General features: G+C 51.5%; 1 protein-coding gene across 8 annotated transcripts in view; it reads right to left on the reverse strand.

Annotated features, from left to right (window-relative positions):
- Positions 1-19517, reverse strand: part of RAP1GAP2 (RAP1 GTPase activating protein 2) — a 212747-nt gene that overhangs the window by 12330 nt on the left and 180900 nt on the right. For all 8 annotated transcript variants that reach the window (XR_006297784.1, XM_043583426.1, XM_043583420.1 and 5 more), the window contains 5 exons: positions 16814-16969; positions 11415-11486; positions 10808-10894; positions 9292-9426; positions 1616-1753 (listed from right to left, as the gene is read on the reverse strand). Coding sequence is in view for 7 of the 8 variants with exons in the window: in XM_043583426.1 (XP_043439361.1) it covers positions 1616-1753; positions 9292-9426; positions 10808-10894; positions 11415-11486; positions 16814-16969 (588 nt within the window). In the remaining variant the exon portion in view is untranslated. The remainder of the gene's footprint in view (positions 1-1615; positions 1754-9291; positions 9427-10807; positions 10895-11414; positions 11487-16813; positions 16970-19517) is intronic.

A 19517-nucleotide genomic window follows, 5' to 3' on the forward strand; every position in this document is an offset into this window, starting at 1 on the left:
GAAACCACCAAAATGAGTGTTCATGGCCCACCCCAGACCCCAGTCTCCTTCCCTTCACCCCCCACCCATCTCTGGTCTACAAATAGCTTGTGCAACCCCCAACCAGTCTGGAGGGGATCCCACAAAACAGCAAGACAGCTGGGAAGGCGAGGATCTATGTAACAGGGGCTGAGACCCCAAGACTCAAGCCATTTGCAGCCCATTTTCCTGTGTTCTTAAGCCAGACCTTGTGGCCCCAGGTAATAATCACCAAAGACCACAATTCTTGGAGGAACAAGGGGTCGGGGCCATGATAAGGAGAGCCCAGCACATTGAGAAGGTCAGGATGATTCATGGGGTCACAGACTGAGAACCAGGAAGCTGAGAGAGCCCGGGGAATGACCTGGTCCAACCGCTAGCTTTACCAGTGAGGAAGCTGAGGAGCCTAGGGGTGAGGGGACTGGGCTAGGGTCACACAGCAAATCACCATAAGGACAAGGACAAGAACCCACGGCTCTGACTCTCCATCCATTCCTCACAGTAACGGGGTCCAAGCTGAGTGTCTCAGTAACAAGACAGAATGAGAGCGGCAGAACCAGATCCACAGGCACCCATGGGCCAAGGGAACCGCCGAGAATGTGACTCTGCTTCAGCTACATGCAGGGGGGAGGAGCAAGGGGTGGGAGACTGAGGAGCAGGGACTGCAGTCATCCTTTAGAGCCCTCCAGACCTCTAATCCAGGCCCCGACTTCTGCCATTTGTGTCCTATGCAACGTTGGGTGAGTAGCCAAACTCTCTGGGCCCCAGTCTCCTCGCCCACAGAATGGGGATAATTGTCCTGCCCTGCTCATTTCACAGACCTTCTGGGTGGGACAAGACAATAGTATGAAATATTTGGTAAGTTAAATGAATTATGTAAGACCACTTACAATACTAGTCCTTAGTATCATGGTGGGTAACTATCTGGGGGAAAAAAAAAAAACAGAAAAAGAAAAGGAAAGAAAAGAAAACCCTACTCTATCCCTTTGCTTTTTAAAAGGACCAACTATGTGGTTCTTTCGCCTGGCCAGTCCCTGGTGCAAACAGACCAGACCCAAACCCACAGACACACCAGGCTCTTTCCTTGGGAACTGCATACACAGTGATTAACAGCCAAGACTTTGGATCAGGGAGACACGCATTCAAACCCCAGCTTTTCAGCTTAACTAGGTGACCTGTGGCAGGTGACTAAACCCCTCTGGGCCTCCCTTCCTCAAATTCGAAATGGAGAACACATCAATTTCTACCTCTAAGAGCTGTTAGAGGGATCAGATGAGATAAGGTCTATGAATCAGTTAGTTCAGTCCCTGGTGCACAGCAAGCCAAGGGTGACTACCGTCGTCATTAATAACAAAGCAAGGACACCCCTCCTGGGTCCCCAGCCTCTGGGCAGAGAAAAGTGCCCCAAAACTGAAACTGAAATGGAGGCTCCATTTCACAGGCAGGGCCTAGGGTCACCCCCAAACAGCCTCAATCTGCCCCATCCCTGCTCAGGCCACCTGGCCCAAGCCTGGGTGAACACATCATCCTTCACAGGCCTGGGGTGGGGGGCCCTCCCCAGGAACCGCATGCTATCCCAGGGGCCTGTGGCGCTCACCGAGAAGGTGGTCTTGGTGACATCCATGCTGTTGTGGGAGATGCCCCCACTGAGGCTGCCGGGGATGCCCCCACTGTGCTGCTTCTTCTGGCTGCTCACCATGGTCTCCATGGAGTGGCTACGCACACGGATGGCTCTCTATGGGGAGAAGAGACAGGGACCTGAGAGTTGGAGCCCAGCCCACCGGGTGCCCCTGCCCTCCTGGTGGGGTCTGTGGACAGAGCCCTCAGCTTTTGCACACTTGTGCACACTCAGGCCACTCAGGGCCACCAAAGAGCAAAGGGCACATTGGCAAACAGTGAAGGGTCCAGGAGGGGACACCCAGGATGATCAGGGGCTTGTCACAGCGTGGCACAGACAGGAACAGGTAAAATCAAGGCCGTTAAGCCTTTGACAGGGACGGGCCTGGGAGGTGACAATGCTCCCTCCGACCACTCGGCAGGTCTATGCTGTTCTGGAACCAGAACCAAGAGAAGTGGCCATAGTGAGGACAGCTAGTTAACACAGAGGGAGCACTCCCACAGGCCCTGGGTCTTTTAGTGTTGCCCTAATTTTAGGAACACGTCTTGTTTCCCTAGCCGACTTGGACACTTCTTAGAGGCAGAGGTCAGGTCTGACACTTCTCTGACTCCTCTCTTGTAATTCTCCTGGTTCTGGAACAGGGACGGGCACACAGAAAGCAAACGAACAGAAGAGTTGCCATGTTTATTGGGGACTTATGACGCGCCAGGCTCTCTAAGAGCTTTAGATGTATCCTCCCGACAAGCCCACCGTGTGGATGCCCTCCATTCCATTTCACAGGTAAGGCTCAGAGAGGCTCAGTGACCCAACCAGGAGCACCAGCTAATAGGTAGTAGGACAGAGGGCCTCGATATAAACCCCGACATACGCCAAGATACACAAATGGAGATATGATGAGTTATGCACATAAAAATGCCATCCCTGGCATATTCCTCAGTGCAGAGCCACTGTCTGGTCCAACTTCCCCTCTTCCTCCACGGGACAGGGCGTATCATGATCAGTCTAAGGTGGTCACATAACCTATCCCCTTGCCAGTGGGGCATGAGGGGTGTCTGATGGGAGCTGTGGGGAAAGGTCTCCTCAAGGACTCCCAGCGGCACCTGGGCGGCTCCATCGGTTAAGCGTCAGACTTCGGCTCAGGTCATGATCTCACAGTTTGTGAGTCCAAGCCCCGCGTCTGTGCTGACAGCCCAGAGACTGGAGCCTGCTTTGAATCCTGTGTCTCCCTCTCTCTCTGCCCCTCCCCTGCTCGTGCTCTGCGTTTCTCTGTCTCTCAAAAATAAATAAACATTGGAAAAAAATTTGTTTAAAGGATTTCCAAAAGAGATGTGACATTCTGCACCTGAAACTGCCATAGCCACCTTGGGGCCATGAGAGACCAAGCCTGCGGGACGAAGCCAACAAGCCGGGATAACAGATGCCAAGGACCACACTGAGCCATGAGTCCCCGCAAGAGCCCTTGCTAAGTGGGCTCATGGGTTTTCCTTACTGTGAGAGCAGGCTGAGGTCCTCAGAAACTTAGCTTCAGAAAACTGACTTAGAAGGACAAAGGCATGGATGCAGGAAGCCGATTCAGGAAAGACAGCCATTGGCAAACACGAATGCTCTGGAGACGAACCATTTCTGCAAATGAGGCACACAGCCCACCAGACTCTTACCCCTGATGTCATCTAGCCTCTCCTGTGTGAGTCAAAGACACTGCCTGAGGGACATCATCTCTCTCTCCCTTTCTAGACCACAGAACAGAATCGCCTAGCAACTGTTTCCAGCCAGTACATTCTATTCATTCCATCGCCCAAAGACAACATTAAGTCACACGCCCTCTGGAAAACCGAGGCCAGGAATGGTGTGGCACCACACTGAGGTGTCTCTGGATAAACAGCAAACCTCCCTAAGTGAGTCAAGTGCTCCATAAATCTCAGCATCATGACATCCCTCTGGGGCCCCTATGGGTCTGCCGCCACTGCCACCGTCATCAACGACGATGTGTCAGCTGATCGTGTATGTTCTGATGCCCTCCTCACGGGTCTCTTTCCAAGAAAGATTTGATGTGGTTTGATGGGATCTGGTCTACTGGGCTTCGTGTACATGAACTCGCTGGATCCCTACAACTCTGAGATGCAGACAGGACAGGCACTGATAGGAAAGGTCCCAAAAGGCAAACGATCACCCAAGGTCGCTGCAGGTGGGAGATGGAGTGGGGACCCAAATCCAGGACCCTGGGCTCCAGATGAAAGGGTCCCGGTCTCCCAAAGAGCTGTCCAGATTGAACATATAACGGAACTGGTTGATGGACTAACGGTGATCAGAAACCAAGGGCTTTCGACTCTCTTCAAAAAAAGTCTCCAAGGTCGATGTCAGGAAAGACGTTTTCTCCTCAAATGCCCTTGGTGCCGCTGTCTGAGTCCGCAAGATAAATCTGAGGAGACAATGGGCTGACAGGGAACCCCAGGGATGTGCAGGGTGGCCATCTGCTGCTTGAAGCTAACAGAAAGAGGTCTGAATCCTGGTCTTCCCAACACAGTGTATGAACCTCTCTGACACATGGCCTCCTCGTCCGCACAACGTGGGGACGGTCCTGCGTGGGGAGGACGTGAGACCGTGGGTGCCCAATACCCGGTGTGCAACCTGCTCTCTCAGGCCCAGCTCTCCTTCCCCGCTCTTGGGGACGGAAGGTCAGAGACATGACGGTTGCCCCAAAGCCTTAAAACAAAGCTGGATTTGGACAAAATCATCCAGTGACGTGGTCTGAAGTGTTTTACATTTCAATCTGATGTGGAGCTGGAAGCACAGCCTTCTCAAACCGGGGAGGAAGGAGAGCGAGGAAAGGGTAGAGAAGAGAAAAGACAGTCTCCCCCTCCGCCTGCATCCTCCCAGGGACAGGATGCTCACTGCTTTCCAAGGGACAGCCCGACCCTTGGAAAGGCCTTCTGTGCACTGAGCTGGCATCTTACTTGTTCTTCAATCTCAGACCAGTCTGTTCCATATTTCACACAACCGTCCCTCAACTGTCTGAGGACACGAGTGCCCTCAGAGAGTGCTCTCCTCCCAGCTAACCACTGCCGGTTCCAGGGTCCCCCCTCACGGTCTCCCAGCCCTCAGCTCACCTCACGGCTTACTTTTGAACAAGCTCTCCCTTCGTGGGGGCAAGGAGGTGGTGGCACTTTCTCTCTATCTGCTTATGTCACTTCATTTAGGCAGGGGACTGAGCTACCAGTTAGTGTTATACACGGAGCAAGTCTCTTCTGGGCCAACCACAAGCCTTGCTTCCTTAGGGGTTTGTGCTTCCTCATGATTCTAAGTGGGATTTGCGAGTTGCTTCGGTTCAACAAACTTAGGGGACACGAGGCAGAGACATGAGCGCTAACGCGGACGTGCCTAGCTGCACAAGGCAAGCAAGAAAGGGAGGGGTGCTTGGAGAGAGAAAGATGCTAACCGCTTGCCTCCTGAGACACTCCTCATCAGGAGGTACACTGAGGACTGGAATGGGGTGTTCTGTCCTTCTAGCAGGGCAAATAAAGGATGCAGGTTGACAAGAGAAGGAAACACCCCTCCCCCCTCCATAGACCGGAGCTCCAATCCACAAACACCACAAACACAAAGCAGGCTGCCCCTGCTTGCGGGTACTCTGCCTGGGAAATTGCAGCCTCCTGCCCTTCTCCTGCCACTAGGGGTCATACGTATCACACCAGTGCATTAACTATCAGCACCTCTCAAAGGCTGGAGAAAGCAGCTGTCCCTGCTTGGGTGGTCCCCATTCTGCCACTGGACCCTCTCCTCTCTGGTCCTCCATTCTCCCTTCTGCACGACAAGGTTAATGGGTGGGTTGGGCCAGCTCAATGTTTCTCAAAGTGTGGCTTACGTGTATTTTGTGTACACATCACGTAGCTACATCAAGGAGTGCTACTTTTTCTTCTCTTTTTTTAAGTTTTATTTATTTTGAGAGGGGCACAGAGGGCCCCCAGGCGGGGCTCGCTCTCACGAACCGCGACACCGTGACCCGAGCCAAAATCAAGAGTTGGATGCTTAACCAACTGAGCCACCCAGGTGCCTCCGAGGAGCGTTACTTTTTCTTTTCATTTCATTACAGACCAATAATAGCTTCATCAATAGCTGGCAGTGTCTGAGAATGGCATTTGGAAACAATGGTCCAGAGATCAATATTTTTGGAAGCTGAGTAATGTACAGCTCTTTCATTTTTATTCATTTAATGCTACTCTTTTTTTTTAAGTTTATTTATTTTGAGAGAGAGAGCGCGCACGCATGAGCTGGGAGGAGCAGAGAGAGAGGGAGAGAGAGAATCCGAAGCAGGGTCTGCATGGTCAGCACAGAGCCTAACATGGGGCTTGATCTAAGGAACCATGAGATCATGACCCGAGCCGAAATCAAGAATTGGACACTTAACCCCCAGGCGTCCCACAGCTCTTTTATAAAGAAAAATATTCTCGCAAGACCCAGAATACATCCACAGACCCCCACAGCAGTGGTTCCGCGGACCGCATATACAATATGCTTTCTTATTCCACAGAAATGTCTTTTAATTGAGAGTTTCGCTGCAAAAGTTTGGTCTCTATAATTGGAAATATGTATATTTTTAGGTTATCATCTAAGTGAAAATGCAAAATTTTTAAGTGTTTGTAGAACTGGCAGGTTCCTGAGACTATCTCCCAGCACTCAGTTTGAGAAGCAGGTCTGGACATCCATAAACCAACTGTTCTGTTTCTCATGGAAGAAAAGCCTCAAGTACAGCCAGTGGGACCGAGGTAAGAAGAGAGAACTATTCTACGTGGTGTGAGGTGCCAGGCAGCATGACCTAGGGCACCGATGGGTCTGCTTCCCTGCAGAGGGACAGAGGGCCACTGCTCTGTAGGGGGGTGGAAGGGAGAATGGTCCCGAGAGGCAAGGGGATGGATGGTTGAGATTGCTTTTAGCCCTGAGAATTCTCAACTGTCTCCACACGAGATGAGACCTTTGACCAGAAGGAGATAAAACACACAACTTTTCTTTCTGGGATCATTTTGTGCACCACTTCTTTCCAGAGGTGCAGGTGAGGAACTCCATGAGGAATGCCAATAATTCTGATGCCACAGCACCACCCCAGGAGTGCGTGAAGAAACAGCACAATGGCGAGAGGCGGTTTCCCGAGCTGGGTCAGACCGTGGGCCTGGCCCAGACATCACAAACCTCCAGGCCACTGGGCTCCGTGCTGCTCCTGGCTGGCGCCCAGCTCCAGCCTCCACAGCCTGGGAGATAAGAGGATAATGGTGGCAGGAACAGAGTAAAAGAGCTCCTGTTCCCAACTCAGGGTTTAAAAAAAAGTTCCTCATAATGGTCAGAGCTCTGAAGGCTCACTCTGTGTGACCGATCGTGACAACCCCTCCCATACCCCATAAGCGCTGCCTCCGGGACAGGCGTGGAAGCAGAATGCACAAGCAGATGTCTCCAGCCCACAGGTGGAAGGATTAAGGGTTGAAAAGAAAAAGATCCTGGACTACTGGATCAAAGATGAGTAGTTGTTAAAATCTTGAAGCCTCCTCTCTGTGGGAAACCTCTTCAGTCAGCCCCACTAGAGTCGAACACAAATCAACTGCTACTCCTCCAGAGGCAGGTGACTGGGCAAGAGGCCTGGAGCCACCCTCCTTTAGACCCACAACCTGCATGTAGCTGCTGGACCATTTTATCCAAAGGCACCGTGGGCAGTGTGCACAGTCTACGAGCTTTTCCAGGTTATAAAAACAGTTGAAACTTGAAAAACCCGACTATGAGCTTCAAAATACAGAAAGAAACTTGCAAAACAAACGCTTCGTTAAAATCGACAAAATATCACATTATGTTAGCTAGTCACCTGCAGCTTAAGCCATACACAAATTACATTTTACTGCGGGATGTGGGAGCATTGTGATGTGCTCGATATGATGAAGGGGCAGTGCTACAAAAGTTTTCCTATTTCCTGGGTTTCACATTCCCCCTTCTCTTGCCGGGCTAGCCGACCTAGCTCCCTCTTTCCTCCCCTGCCCCCTTTCTCCCTCATGCCCCTTTGCTCTTGATCTCCAATTTCTCCTATTTCACCCTGGCTGCTGCTGTCCATCAGGCCTGAAACAGATGCCCCAGGAATCTCCCACCAGCCTGGACAAGCAGCTCGGCTCCCACCCCCCCCCCCGCCCCCACCCCTGGGAGGAATCTCGGCAGCTGCCTCGACTAGGGCCAGCGGAGCCATGCCCTGCTCTCTGCGGTCCCGCCGGGCCGCCAGGGACAGACCCCAGGCTTGCCCAGGCCAGGCTGGCGTGGGTGGAATCCTAACCGAGTCTGGAACCAGAGGCAGCATTCGTGTAGAACACGGGCTCTGCGATCCAGCAGACTCAACTCAACACTCAGATTTGAATTACTTTGTCTCTTTGAGCCTTTTTCCTCACACGAAAAATTACACCCACAATTAATAAAACTGGAAATGAGTTATTATCCCCATCATAACAGCCTTCCTCACAGGGCACAGAGGGCACTTGTGAGGCTTTAGATGGGTTGGCGCACAGTAAGTTTTCACCTTACGCAGCAATAATAGCTAACGCTTTCACCAAGCATTTACCGTGTTCCAGGCAACGCGCACTCTCCACGTATTATTTCAGTGAATTCCTCCAGCAACTCCAGAGGTCCGATTGATCATCCGTGTGTCGTTGAGAACACTGCAGCTCAGAGACTTTAAAGACTGTGCCCACGATCACACCGAGCTGGGATTCTAACGCAGGCAGGGCTCACCCTGACCCCACACATACTGCCCCCAAAACGGCAGCTCGACAAGTCATTCTGCAACGGGCAATCCGGCAGAATGTTAACCTAAGAACCAGAAAGGCTGAGTTTGTTTCTCTACCTCTAAGTAGGTGTAAGGTTTTGAGCAGTCCTGCGGCCCCTCTCGCCTGTGCCCTCACTGGTGAGTAGGAATAACAAGACTCGTTCTGTTGACTACACACGAATACAGCCAGGGTCAAGCTAGATGCTGGACGTAAGAGCTGTGTGGACCAAAAACGCTCAGTAAACGTGATGATAAGCCTCCTGTATCTCACACTAGCTCAGTGGCTGCCCGAGCTCTACTTGAATACTTCCAGGGACAGCGAGCTCACTACTTCTTTTAGCAGCTCGTTCTCGTTAGAAAGTTCTTCCTTTTGCAAAGTCCACAGAGATTTACTTGCCTGTAACTCCGTCCCACCGGCCCTGGCTGGGTCCTCCAACGCCCTGCCAGGTGGACCATCGCAGTACCACACACTGGCTGTTACAGACCCCTAAGGCTTGTCCTGGCTCTTATCATCCTGTCCTGGACTCCTCATCCCGCCACAGAAGGAGGAAGTTGAAGGCAGTAACGTTCCTGGTTTGTGCTGGCTCCTCTCCTGCTGCCTGCTGACAACTCTTTCCCCGTCCCTGTTTCTCAGACTCCTGGGCCAGGAGGAGACAAAATCCGAATCAAGGAAGGATGCAGAAGACGCCAGAGACACTGCTGGCTGCTCTGCCCGCTCACACTTCCTGATGCCCCTGCCCTCTACCAACACTGCAATCCTGGCACTTGGGGTCCGGGGTCAGGACCCCAAAGACCTTGGACCCCTTCCTTTGTCTGCCCCACCCTCACCTCCACCATACACAATCCCCAGCCACTCCTGTGCCTGTACCTTAAAAGACTCCAAGAATCCCCCATGGCCCCCATTCTCAAACTTGTCCTCTTCTGGGCCCAGTCCCAGCATGGCCTGTGTGTGGGTATGAAGCTCATCATGAAGGTTGTCCAGAAGGGCGGCCCTCGTCCGGTCCTAGAAGAAAAGAGGGTGGGGACGATGGAGCTGGCACCGAGGACAGAGATGTGCCCTCTCCCCAGGGCTCCAGACACCTGACCGCCAGCATCCCAGTTAACAGTGTGGACCTCGGGCCTGGCTAGGCTCCGTGCTCACAAGTACTGTAGTCAATACCAAAGCTCTGTGGCTGGCCTCTGCTCTCTTCCCCTGCCCCTTCTCCTCGAGCCATCCCACAGCTCTACCCTGCTGAGTCCCAGCTCAGATCTCTGCCCCCAGCTCCACAGCCGCGTACCCAACTGCCCTTCTCCATCAGGACGGCGCACCAGGGCCATGGATACAACCTCCAGGGGGCGCCGTGCACGCATACCAGGACTAGCCCTTGCAGCAACCCTTGCAGGCACTTCCAGGTCAGCAGGTCCTAAAAGACCTCATTCCCAATGATCCCCAGGTAGGTCAAGAGCCCAGGCCAAAGGCCCAAGAGCCGCCCTGGAATTCCACTTCGTCCCACCCAAATACAGGACTCCATCAAGTCCTCCCAACCCTGCCCCCAAACCATTTCCTCCTGTGGCCAGTGCAAGCAAGCTGTCACCATGTGTCCTGGACTCCTGTAATAGCTGACTTGCCACCCTTCCTGCCCTCCTCCCTGGCAACCTGCCCTTCTTGTCACATCAGGGTCATCGTCTAATATGCAAAGCAAACCATCACTCTCCTAAGTATTGTATCACCTCTAAAGTGCAAAAGCCCTTCCTGACCTGACCCAACCAACCTCTCCAGCTGAGTATCCACCCCCACACGAGTCCTTCTCTCAGGCCATGTCAAACCCTCTGGGGCTCCCTCAAAAGTCATGCTCTGATCTGCCCGGCCTTTGCTCATGCTATTTCCCATGCCTAGAATAACCCTCCTCAAACTTTCCTCCTGGCAGAAGCCTTGTCAGATACCCAGATTCAGCAGGTCAAGGGCCACCTCCTCCAAGAAGCCTTCCCTGAACACGTCCCAGTTCTGCATGGGCAGAAGCAGTCACAGCCCCTGTGCTGGACTCCATCACAGCCCAGTGTGGATACTATATCATACCTGTCTCTTAAGCAATGGCCCCTTCCCACCAGCCCAAAAGCTCCGTAAGGCAGAAACTATGTCTCACCCCGGTATCACGGGGAATAGAACAGAGCCTGCCACACAGTAGGTGCTCAATAAATGACTGGTGCATGGTTGGTTAGACCTGAAGTTCGCATGAAGTTTCCACAAGAGGAAATAGTTCCTAAATCAACGCAGGACTGAAGGCTTAGAGGACCAAACACAGTGCCCCGCACCTTGAGCAGCCCCCAGGAGAAGACCCCCGGGACGGGCCGGCTGAAAGCAGCCAGGAAGGCAGGAGGAAGACTTCCAGAAACAGTGCTCTCACCTCCAGCTTTGCAAACTTGTCCGACTTGCAGCAAGCGTTCTCTGCGTTGGTGAGCTTGGTGAGCAGAAACTCCCTGAACTCCGGGCCCTGGAACAGACATGAAGCTCTGGGATTCTCTCAGCCTCAGCTGTTGCTGAAAGGGCTTTCAGCCACAGCAACAGGTAAGCAAAACAGACGGTCCAAGGAGAGTCCCTAAAAGGCCTCCTTCTGACATTCGGTCATTTTCTAGCCCAGGCCAGGCCCACCTAAGATGCCAATGTGGAAACCGGCTCTCCTGGTCCCAGGAAATCAACCCCTTGCCCCAGCGTTTCCATGACTGAAAGCAATTCTTGTCCAAGGCTTCTGGGACTGAGGCATAGGTACAAAAATGTTTCTTCTAGCAGAAAAGCAAAGCCAGCATCAAACACTGTGAGAAGAGGCACTGTACTAGGCCAGGCTGGCGGCACCAGGAGAGGAGGGGAGAGAGCCCAAATAAGGAGTTTCTCCCAAGCCTGCCTAAGGTGCTTCTAACGTCCCCAGCCCAGATCCGGCCCCACTCCAGCCACGGCCACTCAGATGCTGAAACCTAGAGCCTGAGATAAGAGAAGAGCAGAAAGGGGTTTCTTACCTTCTGGAAAACAGGAGGGCTGGGCAGAGGTGGGCCAAAGGCGGGCACATCTTCCCGTGCAGTGACTGACACCTGAAACAGAGTCTCGGTGTGGGCCAGGAGGGAAGAGATCCAAGCTGAGGAGGATAATGCATTCCAAGCCCTGGCCCTAGGAAAGCCCACGACCCAGAGCAGTCCTCTGCCCTCCCCTCCCCAGAACTCAAATCCAACACTCCCATGAGCCATCACCAGCATGGCCCAAGTCGTTGTTCCTAGAAGTGGGGCCGGCTGCACAGCCATCCACATGCTCTCATCTACATTCCTGGAGGCCAGAAACAAGTTTGGCAAGATGACCAGACAGGACTGAGGAGTAGCCTGGGACTCCGCTTCTAACGCAGTACAAGTGCCCAGGAGGACTTATCTCGTTGCCTCATTTGAATGGATATTAATCCCACGGAGAAGACAAAGTGAGAACCGTTAACCCTGTCTTACTGATGGGGACACAGATGCCCAGAGACTGGGAGCCATCTCCCCTCAGGCACACAGGTGATTAGCCACAGAGATGACCAGGGAATCCAGACCTCCTGGTCCTGCTCTGTGGTCCTTTTCCCACAACACTGACTCCCAAACCTGAATCACTTCAAGTGTTTAAAAAATAAATACCGATTGCACGGGCTCCACCCCAAACTTACTGAATCACAAGCACTGGGGCGGAGCCAGGAATCCGCAACTGTTAAACACTCCACAAAGCTTTCGTGCGGTTGGTGGACTAGTGTTTGGGAGCCCTGGCCCCACCACAGGGTTAGACAGTCTGTCTGGGTGAGCCCTGAACCAACAGAGCGCCAGGGCCCAGGCTGGGAATTGTGGGTAGGGGGACATCACGGTGCTCTTGCACAGGGGGCCCCAGGCTCTGGGTGTGGTGTCCACTTCCGGCCAGCCTGGGGAGGCAGGAACTAGGAGTGAGAGCACCCAGGCGCTCTGCCTAGGGGTGTCCCAGCCTCGGGACAGGCCCAGCACATCCAGATGCCCTCCCTGCGTGGACGTGCCCTGGTTTCACCTGCTCTCAGCCCGAAGGCTGCAGGCCTCTCTAGAGACTCTGCCCTCTCCCTTTCCCAGACTGCCGCTGGCGTGAGCCTGGCCCTGGCGTGCTGCCAGCCTCCCTGGCCTATGAAGCAGGCCAGATGCAGAGAGTCTGCCAGACCGGGTGAGCAGGCAGCTCAGAGCCAGGCCAAGGGAAGGCCCTGCCAGGGTCTGGAAGGAAACAGCGGGAGAGAGCTGGTCAGTACTGCTTTCTCTCCCCAAGCTCAAGGCTGTCTGCGTGCCCAGAATTAGGAAATGGTGTGTGTTCAGCTGACATGATCTCTGGCTGGTTCCAGCTGCCAAACACAGTCCCCCACCACCACCCACTGTGCACAGGAACTGAGGTGGGGGGGGGGGGCAGGCCAGAGGTCAGGCCCTCCGCCCTCTTCCCACCCCTATGGCCCTCCTTCTCAGGCTTGCTCTAGAGTGGTCTGTGCTGACTGGGTAAGGCGCTTCAGACATGCTCTTCAACCTGCCGAGTCTCTTGGTCAGATAAGCCCACCACAGCAGCCATGTCAGAAAAGCAGGGGACAGGATCCTTCCGGGTGATGCATCTTCTATCCCCACTGTGTTCCCTCTCCTGACCCCTTTTCCAACAAAGTGCCCGGGGCTTTGCTGTTCCCTCCTCTTGAGGACAGGTGGGTTGCTGGGCCCAAAGCAGAAGCTGCCAGAACACGGCCCCACCTTCTCAGTTTCTAAATTCAGTGTGGGCCTCCCAGCAGGGGGCAGGGCAGGGCTGAGAAAGAGGTGCAGGTACTGTGGGGAAGAGAATTTTCGAGGCTGGAAAGAGAAGGAGGCTTGGAGCGTGTGAGTTCAAGGATACACCAGGGAGGCGGGGAGCCTCCAAGGGCTCCCACCTTGACATGCACGGCCAAGTGTGGCCTGGAAGCCTTGGGGAACCGTGGAAGGCTGCCCAGGCACCAGATCGGCAGTGAGGGGAAGGGGGTACACAGGCAGCACCCCTCCCCAGTGGGGTGCTTCCCATAGGATTCCTGAGACCTCTGCCGGGTTTCAGGAGTCAGAGGCAGGGTGACCTGAGACAGGAAGAGGAGGGAGTTCTAGTAACGGTTCAGCCGGAGTTAATTCCCGTCTGAAAAATCATCTGACATCACCTTTCATGCACCCCTGAGTTTTGGAGCCAAGTTCCCACCTGCTCTGACGGCTCAGTGGTGAAGACCACTGGCAGACCTGGACACACTCCAGCTCCCCACCTCCGGGCTCTGTGGCCTCCAGCCTTAAGTGGCTTAGGCTCTCAGCCTCAATTTCCTTCCTGTAAAATAGGGCTAACAAGAGACCCTGCCTGACCAGGGGCTCGTGAAGGTTCAAGGAGGCTGTGCTTCTAAGGGCCTAGCACAGTGCCTGGTGCAGAGCAAGCACCCAGGATGGGGTAACCTGTTACCTGGGGCTTTGTTTTTTTACTTCCCCTGCTGACCTGCACCTAAGAAAGGACACTTGAAATACTAGAGAGTTCCCCTCAACCATTTCCTTCTCCCTCCCTCTCTCTCTCTCTCTCTCTCACACACACACACACACACACACACCCCTCTTCCTCAACTCCCCCAACCCTTGACTCCGCTTCCCCTCCCGCAGCATGTCAGGGCTGGAAGAAACTCAGAGCTGGTCTAGTCCAACTTCCTCATTTCACACAGATGGAAGCTGAGGTCCAGAGAGGGAAGGAACCGGCTCAAGGTCATGCAGCAGTCAGAGGCAGGGCTGGGACCAGAACCGTCAGCTCCTGAGCCTCTCGGTCTGGGGGGCTTTCCTGCACCTTCCCACCCCTGTCCTTCCCTCTATTTCCTTTTCTTTCCTGTTCATCCTCCCCAGTGGAGGCCTCCTGGGACACTGTTCAGCCCCTGGGGATATCTCACCCTCCTTTGCCATAGCCCCTAAGTCTGCAGAGGTCAGTGAAAGTCCCATTTCACCCTGGACCCTCTGAGGAATCTGACCAGGTCCTCCCGGGTCTTCTCATCACCTGGGGTGCTGCTGGGAATATGAATGGACAGAGCTCTGGGGAGCATGTTGGAAGGCTGGCCTCCCTCCCCCCGCCCTGCATCCCCAGCCCCATTCACAGGTCTGCCTTCCAGCCTGGATGTTTGCCAGGCAGGTGGACCACACAGTCCCAAAGCCTGGGGACAGAGCACGGCTCTCCCTGTGGGTCCTGCTTCTCTGCTTATTGCCACCCTCTCTGAGGACAGTGCTTCTCCCTGGACCATGGACTCTGGCTGAGAAGCCTTGGTAAAGACTTCAGGCATCAAAGCTGGAGGTGGGGGGAGGGGAGTGGTGTTTTTTTGGATCTCTGCATTTTCCCACCCCACTAAGCTCTTGAGAAAGTGGAGAAGCCAGTTAGCTGAGTTCCATTTCCTATCAGGAGCTAAAAACAAATACTAAACCTCCACGAGAGGCCTCTTCTGCCAGCAGAGGCCCAGCAGACAAGCCACACGTTCGCACATGACTGCCTGGCAGCGTCTGGGAGCCCTCCTACCACACAGCTTTACCTCGAGGATCCTACCCAGCGGCTCTCTGCCTCCACTGGCTGTGAAGAGAGTCAGTTGGCTGTCTGAGTGGCCCGGTGGCTGAAGTGCACTCACTGGCCCTCTCCCCCTTCCCTGTAGGTCACTTCCACGTGTCCCACCCCCAGCACACAGGGGGCACTGAATGAATAAACTTGCTTCCATCAACAAATCAAACAGCTGTTTGAAGGGAATGCCCATTTTGGTGTAAGAAGGTGATCCTCCAAGGAAATGCCCAAAACACGGCTTCTGCAACTTTTCAGCTGAAAAGCTGAAAGTGCTCAATGACGGAGGAGCATGGACATCAATATGAACATGGGGACAGAAGAGTCAGCTTTCCTCGTAGGAGAGAGTGTGGGGTTTTGTTTGTAGTCTCATATCTGCTTTTAAAGCTGATGTGCATTTTGCACTCAAATATGTGGGTTTCTATTGATGTAATAATTATACGACATCATTTTCCTTTCCAAAATCTTCAAGCAAAGTTGATACTTCATGAAGATGGCCATGAAACACTTGGGCTTTGTAAGCCCTAGGAACCAGCACTGGCCTAAGCTATTTATTACACAGTTACTCCATTTTCAGATCATTCCAAGTTCCCATTGGCAACGACAGGCTCATTTCCCTCTCCCTTAGAACCGTGGTTCCTAACACTTCTGGGGAACAGGGAGCCCTCTGAGAATCTCACCTTTGGTCTCTCTCCCCCTAATATGCAAAGAAGCACATGAACACAACATCTTGCACATAAGCATTCTGCGTATATCCACAAGAGGTTCAAAGACTAACATCCACCTTAAAGACTCTGCCTCAGTCTATCTCCCTTGGAGCCCACAGTCCCCAGCACCGGTGAGATAGAAACTGTTGCCCAAGAGGTTAGAATTGTTTCTCACGGAGAAGGGGAGGGGAGCGGAGGGCTGGCGGCACAGCCATCGGGAACGGGCAGGGTGAGGGCTGCCAGGGCCTCCCTGCATTGGGGAGGACACTGAGCCAACCTGGAAGACCACTTATCGATCTGGAGGCTTAGATTCAGACTTAGACTCAGGTGCTTGCAACCCCCCCCTCCCTGGGAGTCTTCAAATTAAGACCAATGGTTTATTCTAGAACAGCTAAACAAGAAGAGCCCAGGGGCGCCTGGGTGGCTCAGTCGGTTAAGCGGCTGACTTCTGCTCAGGTCATGATCTCGCGGTCCGTGAGTTCGGGCCCTGCGTCGGGCTCTGTGCTGACAGCTTGGAGCCTGGAGCCTGTTTCAGATTCTGTGTCTCCCTCTCTCTGACCCTCCCTCGTTCATGCTCTGTCTCTCTCTGTCTCAAAAATAAATAAACGTTAAAAAAAAAAAAAAAAAAAAAAAAAAAAAAAAAACAAGAAGAGCCCACCCTATGGCCAGGGTCTGCCGGACCCCCTGTTCTCCACCGCTGTCACCATAAACATTTCTCCTTTCCTTTCTTCCCCTTGTTACCACACCTCTTCCCTTCCCTTTCCTGATAGTCCTCCCCACCCTCCTCTCTTTTGTTCCTCTCCCCTGGCTCTGCCTTAGTCCAGCCAATGGCATTACCAGATTCCAAACAGAGGCACTGGGGGCTTCTCAACCCTTGAGTTGGATGCTATTGAACCTGGAAGCAGCCAGATGGAGGATATGACATCATAAGGAAGGCCTCTTGGCTCCCAAATCACAGAAACCTAGGATTTCTAGAAAACTGATCATACCAACACTAGGAGTACCATTTTGGAGAATGACCCGAGGAGCCAGTGAGAACTAGTGGTCCTTGATTTAACTAAATCCATAAGATGTGGTGAAGTGCCTGGGCCCACCACTTCCTCCAACGTTCTCCTCACCTTGTAGGATGGGGTCTCTGTGCCCGGATTCTCGACCTGCACAACAATGTAGGCATGTAAGAAGTTGGAGGCAATCATATCTGGGACAAACGGTGTGTTTTCTTCTTGGAAGATGATGGCCACAATGTCATTCCCAATGTGTCTCTTTCTCTGGAGCTAAACAGAAAAGTGTTCCATTGTTATAAGCCAGCAAGGAATATCCTGAAAACAGGATAGATCTATACAGGAAATTCCTCATTATTCTATCTTTATATATAAATCCTGAAACTCTGAGACCTACCTCTCCAGGGGCTTTTTTTTTCAATCTTTAGAAGCCACCAAAAAGAAAAACTGGGGGAGACACCTAAGATATTAGGTAGAGGCTAGCAAGCATATCTTACTGAGCTCCAAAGCACGCAGAGCCCTGACTTGGGGCTCGTGGAGGATGGTTAAAAGGTGAGGGACAACTCCCCCTAAGGTCAGGAACAAGGCAGGGATGTCTACTCTTGCCACTGTTATTCAGCATGTTATTGGAAGTCTTAGCCTCTGCAATCAGACAACACAAAGAAATAAAAGGCATCCAAATCGGCCAGGAGGAGGTCAAACTTTCACTCTTCACAGATGACATGATACTCTACATGGAAAACCCAAAAGATTCCACCAAAAAACTGCTGGAACTGATTCATAAATTCAGGGAAGTTGCAGGATATAAAATCAGTGCACAGAAATCGGCTGCATTTCTATACACCAACAATGAAGCGACAGAAAGAGAAATCAAGGAATCGATCCCATTTACAGTTGCACCAAAAACCATAAAATACCTAGGAATAAATCTAACCAAAGAGGGAAAAAATCTATACACTGAAAACTATAGAAAGCTGATGAAAGAAATTGAAGAAGATACAAAGAAATGGAAGAAGATTCCATGCTCCTGGATAGGAAGAACAAATATTACTAAAATGTCGATACTACCCAAAGCAATCTACATATTCAATGCGATCCTATCAAAGTAACACCAGCATTCTTCATAGAGCTAGAACAAATAATCCTAAAATTTGTATGGAACCAGAAAAGCCCCCGAATAGCCAAAGCAATCTTGAAAAAGAAAACCAAAGCAGGAGGCATCACAATCCCAGACTTCAAGCTATACTACAAAGCTGTAATCATCAAGACAGTATGGTACTGGCACAAGAACAGACACTCAGATCAATGGAACAGAACAGAGAACCTAGAAATGGACCCACAAACGTATGGCCAACTAATCTTTGACAAAGCAGGAAAGAATATCCAATGGAATAAAGACAGTCTCTTCAGCAAGTGGTGCTGGGAAAACTGGACAGCAACATGCAGAAGAATGAACCTGGACCACTTTCTTACACCATACACAAAAATAAACTCAAAGTGGATGAAAGACCTCAATGTAAGACAGGAAGCCATCAAAGTCCTCGAGGAGAAAGCAGGCAAAAACCTCTTTGATCTTGTCTGCAGCAATTTCTTACTCAACACGTCTCCAGAGGCAAGGGAAACAAAAGCAAAAATGAACTACTGGGACCTCATCAAAATAAAAAGCTTCTGCACAGCAAAGGAAACAATCAGCAAAACTAAAAGACAACCGATAGAATGGGAGAAGATATTTGCAAATGACATATCAGATAAAGGGTTATATCCAAAATCTACAAAGAACTTATCAAACTCAACAGCCAAAAAAACAAATAATCCAGTGAAGAAATGGGCAAAGGACATGAATTAGACACTTCTCCAAAGAAGACATCCAGATGGCCAACCGACACATGAAAAAATGCTCAACATCACTCATCATCAGGGAAATACAAATCAACACAATAAGATACCACCTTACACCTGTCAGAATGGCTCACATTAACAACTTAGGCAACAACAGATGTTGGCGAGGATGTGGAGAAAGGGCAATACTTTTGCATTGTTGGTGGGAATGCGAACTGGTGCAGCCACTCTGGAAAACAGTTTGGAGGTTCCTCAAAAAATTAAACATAGAACTACCCTAGACCCAGCAATTGCACTACTAGGTATTTATCAAAGGGATACAGGTGTGCTGTTTTGAAGGGACACATGCACTCCCATGTTTATAGCAGCACTATTAACAATAGCCAAAGTATGGAAAGAGCCCAAATGTCCATCGATGGATGAATGGATAAAGAAAATGTGGTATATGTGTGTATATATATATATATATACACACACACACACACACACACACACACACACACATACACACACACAATGGAGTATTACTCAGCAATCAAAAAGAATGAAATCTTGCCATTTGCAACTACGTGGATGGAACTGGAGGGTATTATGCTCAGTAAAATTAGTCAAAGAAAGACAAAAATCATATGACTTCACTCATATGAGGACTTTAAGAGACAAAACAAATGAACACAAGGGAAGGGAAACAAAAATAATATAAAAACAGGGAGAGGGACAAAACAAAAGAGACTCATAAATACGGAGAACAAACTGAGGGTTGCTGGAGGGGTTGGGGGAGGGGGGATGGACTAAATGGGTAAGGGGCATTAAGGAATCTACTGAAATCATTGCTTCACTATATACTAATTTGGATATAAATTTTAAAAAATAAAAAATAAATCAAAAAGAAAAAAAAAGGTGAGGGACGAGTTTTGCTGGTAAAGCCTGTAACTGATCCAGAAGACACACAAACTCAGATGAAGCTACCTGAGAACAGTAA

Source organism: Prionailurus bengalensis, chromosome E1 (genome assembly GCF_016509475.1).
Source record: "Prionailurus bengalensis isolate Pbe53 chromosome E1, Fcat_Pben_1.1_paternal_pri, whole genome shotgun sequence".
NCBI lineage: Eukaryota > Metazoa > Chordata > Mammalia > Carnivora > Felidae > Prionailurus > Prionailurus bengalensis.